Here is an 8,026-nt window from a genome sequence, read left to right on the forward strand (position 1 = left end):
CGTCAAAATGTAACTTGGATTTCGCGAAGACCTTCTGTGGACAAAATCGGATAGTCACGCATCTGGCATTCTGCGAATAAAAGAAGGAAAGCTGTAACACAAGCCGATCATCAAACATGTCATAAAAATGGGAACATTCAAGTCATGAACGCCTCCAGCTGCTTTCCAGGGATTTTTTTTTACAGTTCGATAAACTATTGCAATGTAAATAATGTGTGACTAGATCTTTCGGAAGGACTCCCGTGCTTAGTCATGAAACTGTCATATTTGGCCCTCCATTTGACACCATTCAGGTTGACATCTTGATGAAGGACAGATGATTCTTCTCATGGTTTACATCATGGTTCTGGAGCGCCAACTGTCCAGGCGACTTCTGACAAATCGATCAGACACCCGTAGCTTGCACGTTTAATTAACCAGTCGCAGAAACATCGTGTCCTGGCCTCTCCTCGACAACATTCAGAATCATACAATGTACGGTAACAGGTTCGTTTAGTGCAGAGGCTGTTACCTCATTGTAAAACGACAGAATGAAAGTCTCCTTGAGTATTGTGCAAGACCGTTTTTTGTCGTACATGTAGCATGGAGGAAGGACATGGGAGTTTAAACTGCCCGGGGTGTGACTGGTATAACAGCCAGAGCACAGCGCGCCATCTTTTTCACAACTCCATGAGGCCCACTTGTGATCCTGGTTCGTAATCCGCATCCACCTGTGTTAGTCCGTGTACCGTAAATGTTCATGTGTAGTTATTGCCCTTCTAGAACGCTTTGTGCGGAGTTGTTTGGGGAATGAATAGCTAGTCGTTCGGTTATTTATAAGATGTTATATGTTATTTGAATCATTTTATGGCGGGATTTATACGAAAGTGTAGTTTATGAGATCTCATGATCACTCGTTGAAATGAAATCGCGCATTTTGTTCGTTCTGAACTTAGCATTGTAGTGGTGGTCAGCATGCTGTTGGTCAGTCCTAGCCAAATTCGTACCAAGTCTTTGAAAGCAGATGTTTTGGAGGGACATAAATAAAATAAAAAAATATTTGCATAGATAACGGAACAGTGGATCAAAATAAAGAGGTTATTCACGATGGCAAAAGTAGGTCCAACATTAGGTATTTTTCTTTCTCTATTTCCTGCTCACAGCAATAAGTTACTGTTAATAACCAGCAAAACACCACAAGTATCGCCAGGGTATTACTGGTCCCACTTGTCCAACTAAGTTGTAGACCGCAATTGGGATTTTTGGAATGTTTTCTATTATTCGTCTGACTCGGCGGCGACAATCATCGGGCACTTTGAAGCGCCAGAGTTGTAACTCCTTCGGTGCCCTTCCTCCCCGGTCCTGGTGCTACCCGTAACACCCGCACACGTAGCCTTCTTCCGAACTCTTGTGAAGTTCATTATTGATGTGAACACTCATAGTTGATATGCATGTACACAAATGAAATAGCATGATAGAGGTGGATTTTGTTTGTTAATTAATTGACCTTAACATCCGGGATACACTAAAGTTGAAAGTCCAAATTCGCGTGAGCAGGTTCTTTAACAGCATTTTTCAATATTGTTCCATAAGAGCATTAATTTGCACACTTTATTTCATACATACGAAAGATAAGACAATGACATCACAGTGGGATTTCCTTTATTAACCCCAACAGTCCAAAATCCTCCGATTTCAATATGATTTTACATACACTCTAGGGTTAGGGTTAATGACATCAATATCATGCTTTGTCAAGTTCAGGGGCGTATCCAGGAATTTTTTCGGGGGGGGGTCAGGCCCGTCAGATTTTTTTTATGTCTGATTGTTGTGGACAGACGAACGCATGCACTTACTTTTATTTCAGATTGATTTATTGAATCTAATCTCTTTTATTTTGATTTTTATCTCTCTCCTTAAGTTGGTCCTGTAATGCGCCTTTGATCATTTGTATGAAATTGGAACATTATAAATGTTAAATCATTATTTTTATTACACGTTGTAGGACGTCATCTTTGTCATTATTATAACTATATTTCAATTATTAAGTTTTTTGGGGTGTCAGAGAAGGGTGATTTACCCCTTCACCCCCGCCTCTCGGACCCACGCCTGAAGTCACTGGTCTTGCCAAAGATACAGTCATACCAGTCTGGAATATACCTCGAACGGGAAGCTGTTGATTTAACATTGTACCTGCATATGAGTAATGCCGTGCAGGGCTTTCTTGCTGTGCTTTTAGTAGTACCGATCGGATACTTTTCTCGCATTTTTTCGAATGCCTATTATTATTTTTGCCTTAAACAATACAAAGGACGTTTCAATGAAATCAAGGGGGGCAAGGTGGTCTACAGAGTACGGAAGTGTGACGTCACTGTGAACCAGAAAGTACAGTGCAAACGAATGGAGTACGCGCGCGTGTTGGTTCACGCGCTGGTTCTCGCGCTCATGCCTTTTACACAGTGACGTATTCACTTCCGTACCCTATAGGTCCCTTGTCTGGGGCTTAATGATTGACCTCGTTATGGCTGCGTGTAAAGTAAGCCTTTCCAACGACATTATTTCACCGTCACATTCATAGCTTGTGCTTGTTTCATGCGGGAAATATTAAGTTATCTGTAAACCTCATGTGCGTATTACCTCAAGGACAAAGCAACAAAGAGGTCCTCCTTTTGTCCCATACTTAACTCCATGTTTTCTCTGATTACGTAACCATTGCAAAGAAGATATTCCCCCCCAGCTGTTGTTCTTGCAGATGCCCAAGAGAGAATTGATAAACGAAGAACGCAGAGCGAACGGGAAACACCGACATTCTTACATATCCGACAGGATGAAACTTCGACTTGTCCCCGAAACGGCCCTGCTTTACTGGAGATCAAATAATAAATGGCCCTAGAGCCATTCCCTTCAGATTCTCGTTGGCGTTTGAGGAGTTTGCTAACGGACACCGTGTGATACAAATCTACTGTAATTCACTTCTCTGTTCTCTTCGCAGTGAGAGACCTTTCGTTGCCAAGGAAACATCGAGTTAACAAAGGATTATGGAGCAGCTGCAGCCTACTTTTGAATGCGCTGACATCAAGCAGCGGCTTCGAGTTTTGTTTTTTAATATATATTTTTTAATTATTGTTTCAGTAATTTCGGTCGATATTTGACATGTATCAAAGCACATTTCCTAGTGCTATTTCATGAGCTGTTAGTATTGATAGTTAGGCAACCTGTTATAAAATAATGTAATAATGCCTGTGTCACAGGTGTTTTTTATTTTTGTGATAAACTTTTGCATTTAATTTCTTCAAACGGTGACGGCAGAGGTATTTTTGATACAGTTATATCCCATGAATGAGCCTGGAAATGTCGCTGGAATTTACAGAATGCTCTTTTGAGTGATTTGCATTCACCGTAAGTGTTAGTGTCCCCTTTGGGGGATGATCCCAGAGCTTTGCTTTTATTCTGAAGCTCATTAAATTTCCATGCTCATAAAAAAAAACTTCGACATTATCAGATAATTGAAAGGGTACCAACAGCTGCGACAATGGCCCCGAGGACATTTTCTTCGCATTGCTCGTTTTCTCTCGTGCATGGGTTATGGGCTCCGCTCTTCCCACGTTACCGTCGTATTCTTACCAATATAGTGACCTGTGAAACTACGGCTGACCTTCCGTAAATAGAAAGCAGGAGCATTCATTAGGATCTCAAGCAGCTATAAAATGCCAAGTTTTAAGTACTGAAGGCAGTGGAGCCATTCCTATTTGTCGCCACGTGCATGGCCTGTCTTAAACGATTGCAGCCTGATAAACACTTTTCTGGTCGGATGAAATGTAGACTCCAGTGAAACACTTAGTCTTTTTTCTGTTTTATTGGTTCAACGTTCACAAACATATTGTCGAACAAAAAGGCTGGAAATGTATAATTTCGTAATAATGTTATTGCGTTGACACTCTTAGTCACAAGGTCCAAAACCTACGTTTTAAGACCGGATCACGAGATTAGATGATAATTGCCCTGGACAAGTTATCTTAATAACCAAGACTGCATATACTTCTAGATACTAAATGAAAATGCACGTTTAAAGTAACGTAACTATTGTGAAGTTGAGGTGAAATCTAACATAAGTGGCCAAAAATATGGTGTTTTTTCAATCCTGTGGAAATAAAAAACAGCAGAAAACAACATCTGTGCAAGAAATGAAGCAAGTGATATCAAAACGGCAGTTCAAGACGATATTTCAAGACATTGTATCCGCATAAATGATAAAACACAATTTGTTTTTTAATGGACAAAAAATGACCCTTTTTTATTTGAGAATCGCTGACCTCACCAAAACCAGGCAAAATTGAATGGCTACATCACACTGCTTTAAGTCATTAAATGTTGCTAATTATGATTACAGATATGGAGACTTCTTAGACGCGTGGTGGCAGTAATTTCTGTGTTTTGTTTTGTTTGTGTCCGATTTGAGTTAGTGTGCGTTAGTGTTCAAAATGACACGAACAATGCCGTATCCATTGATCCTATTACAATGGAGATCAATGGCCGGGGATTGGTCACATGCACAGACATACAAACCCATAGACGGGTAGTTCCTATTCAAAACAATGGCGGGGTACCGTAGCCGAGACGGCACCCGACTCAATCCAAAACCGTGTGCAAATTCATCCCGCGGTATTTGAAATTTACGCACAGTTGAAGAGTTCCAGTCATAAAATTCAATGAAGCCACATTTCGATTGTGAAAAAAAAATCCTCTGTCTACTTAATCTTGCCCCTACAGATTCGAAAAATTGGAGTTGCAACATTTGAAAAGAAGGTATAGCAGTACCAGAGATTAAAAAAAGAAACGTAATTTTAGAGCACGTGAACAAATACATATAATATAATCTAAGTGTCACTCGCAATTATCACTGAACGCGCTGCCATCCATGGTTTCGCCCACAGCTTGCCTACGTTTTTGAAATCACGGTTATGCGCGGGCGAGACTGGTGGTCTATGCGTTTATACGTCTGTAGCCACATGGGACCAGTAATGTTTGCCGCCACCAAACGACCCCAAGGTCTCCAGTTACAATGACATTAGGGCTGTATGCCAATCACTTTGCTGTGACTTTAATTATACACGTGTCTATGGGAACCGGCTCTGGCCACTACCATAGACCCCTGTGTCCTTTCAAGCAGCCAAGCAATTTGGACCCTACCTATGCGTCGACTGTTGCTCTGTATACCACACTATAATGTGTAATGCCGCTGAAGTTTGCTTGCAATGCCCTAAACTTTCAACAGAATGGTATAATTAGTGGATAAACTGTTATGTAAAATATGGCATATAAAAAAAATTGGTCAAATCCTTTAGGCTGATTGGTCAAATCCTTCTTCCGGTTTTTGAAAAAAAGTAACAAGTTGTTGAACCCAGTTCTGTTGTTTCTGGCCACGATGATCACTTATGTTTCTTGGGATCAGTTGTAGATCAAACGAACGTTTACTTAACAATGAGGACAAGACCCAATTTTATTTGCAATCGGGATTACTTTAGTAATTCCGATTGCAATCCCGATAAAGGACTCCCTGAATTATAGAGATAAACACTTGTTAAATTTGATTATTTTCATGGAAATGGTGACATGAAAAATTCAATTATTGTTATTATTATTATGAGGCAAGAAAGTAAAACTTGAAAATAATGCACAATTTAGAGCTTTTTGTGGTTGACAAGTAATTACTTTTCACCGAAGTACCATTTCAACCCGTAGGAATTACAAAAGCAAGCGCGTCGATTTCACGATTTCCACTGACTTGGACTTTGGACGGGGACCCCGACGTCTCAGGAAAATCAAAGGTTTTTGTTTATTTTTTGGCCAGCGGTGGTTAGGTTTGTTTTGTTACAACCTATCCGAAACGGTAAGTAGAAACTGTTGACCTGTATTCTTGGAACAGTTTGCAGCATCCGCATGGGGCATTTTGGTGTATAGCCCCAATATTCTGGATTCACGCTTGTAAAAACTTTACGTTAATTCAAACGTTTTTTAAAAACGCGGAGATTGTCAAGTTGAAGGCATCTGAATATACAAGCAGAGGCTTATTACTACACGTGTGCTTTGGGAAACCACACCAGTCGAATTGGGAACATCACGCGTACCATCAACGCGGTGCACGTGCACGTCGTCTGGAACTCTTGCCTTTCATGTGTAGCGTACCTCCCTAATTGCTAGATTGTTAGAGTTTGGATGAAATCTTTGGTTACGAAACATCTCAGCCCCCCCTCCCCTCATTTGTCAACGGTATGTCGAAACGTTCTCATCGTTTGATACGGCAATCTGATTATGTCGGTATAAATGTAGTGGCTGTCTGGATTTCGGAAACGAACTGCTATCATGTGCGGAGTGCAGTTCCGGTGTTAACCATATGGTTTTAGGTTCACGTTTCACCATTTAGGTATTATAGAGTCCCCCAAAGGTATTTTTTTCAGTGAAGTTGAAGATTTTTTTAATACATCTTCACATAGGGGAGTTCATTACATTTTGTAATGTTTAAAGCGAATTGAAGTGCTAATTTTTAAGGCCGGTTCGTACTGCTGGCGAAAGCGAAGCAAAGTTGACGTCATAAAAAAAATTTGCTGCGAAATTTCGCTCGAGTTAATTTTTTTTCAACTTCTAGGAATTCGCAACGCGAACATTTTATCTGCCTCACAAATTCGCGTTCAAGCGAAATATGGACCATCCTTTACCCTTGAAAGGTCTAACCCCGATGAAACATTGAAAACCAATTTTGCCCACAATGAGTTTGGTTAAATAAGCTTCATATTTTGAATTGGGCCTTCCCCTACTTTTTAACATGGATAATATACAAATAAATCTTAATGACTCCAATACAGGCGTTTCACAATAGTGCGCCTCCAAGAGTTTGCAACGCATTGGCTAATCACAATGCGCAAAAACTGTCGACCCAATGCGCGATATCCCGTATTGTGATTGGCCAACGCGTTGCAAACTCTTGGAGGCGCGCCATTGTGAATCTCCCGTATTGAGAATTACTGAGGATAATTTCCTGAGTGTCACATTCTTAAATTTTTTTGAATACAACACCTAATCATGAAAAAAATCTCTGGTGATCCGACCGCTCAAATTTGTCGACATTCGAAATCCCTTTCCTCGACTATCACACAACCCCCCAAAAAATTTATTGTGGTTGTGTGGACAACGAGACACTCCTTTTAACTGATCTTTCCAGATATGATTTTGTGTGTAAAGCGGAAGGGTGCAATCCAAGACATTGTTTTAAGCTTTAATGTACGGTCTTTCAGTGCTTCCGGGTAAACAACACATGCGAAATCACTCTCATCAGATTCACTGGAATTTTGAAAAATGTATCACTTGACAACATAATTTGATAAAAGATTCGTGTCTTTTTCCTAAAATATGAAAGAATGTCAGATGAAATAACTTCATAGGGAGATAAATGCAACTGCCTTCTTTTAACCAAACACGATTTTGAACAAGAACATGGTCGGTTCCGATAATTTCAACTGTATAAGGAATCGAGAACACCATATTAAAATTGTGGCCTATTGTTGATATTCCCGAAATGACTAAAATTATGCCTTATCACCAGTGTGGGAATTATTCTCTTCATTTCATGAAATTCGAAGACCCTTTTTCGCTATTCGTGACACAGGAATGTTATCAACAAACAGAAAATTTGACGGAATCACCGTTCGCTGATTTCACCATGCATTTACTTATGCTGGAGTTCAAATACCCTCAGACTGATGAAACATTCAAAGCTCTGACAAGAAGAATGACCAGCATTCAGAGGTCGTACCTGCCTTCAGCCGATTGGTTCGAGATTTAGTTGGGTTGACTTAGTGCACATTTTGTCGCCAAAGGTAATAGACTGCAAAATATATTTTATCATTCCAGTAAACTGTACAACTTGTCTTGGTTTCCTGTTACAATTTAAGTTTTCACCAAAGATCACCACAAAATTACTCTTTAAATTTTCAAGTGCGTACAAGTATACTTAGTTCCAAGGGGCCTCCTTTTTTATCTTTTTAGATTT

The 8,026-nt window shown here is 40.0% G+C and overlaps 1 protein-coding gene across 1 annotated transcript in view; it reads left to right on the forward strand.

Moving 5' to 3' along the window:
* zc3h14 (zinc finger CCCH-type containing 14) overlaps positions 1-5,316 on the forward strand; it is a 40,643-nt gene extending 35,327 nt beyond the window's left edge. Inside the window, exon 14 of the mRNA XM_022238311.2 lies at positions 2,972-5,316. Within this exon, the coding sequence (XP_022094003.2) occupies positions 2,972-3,008 (37 nt within the window). The 3' untranslated portion in view covers positions 3,009-5,316. The remainder of the gene's footprint in view (positions 1-2,971) is intronic.
* Positions 5,317-8,026: the final 2,710 nt, after the last annotated feature.

Source organism: Acanthaster planci, linkage group LG01, assembly GCF_054643075.1.
Source record: "Acanthaster planci isolate LZ-2023a linkage group LG01, COTS_SCS, whole genome shotgun sequence".
Classification (NCBI taxonomy): domain Eukaryota; kingdom Metazoa; phylum Echinodermata; class Asteroidea; order Valvatida; family Acanthasteridae; genus Acanthaster; species Acanthaster planci.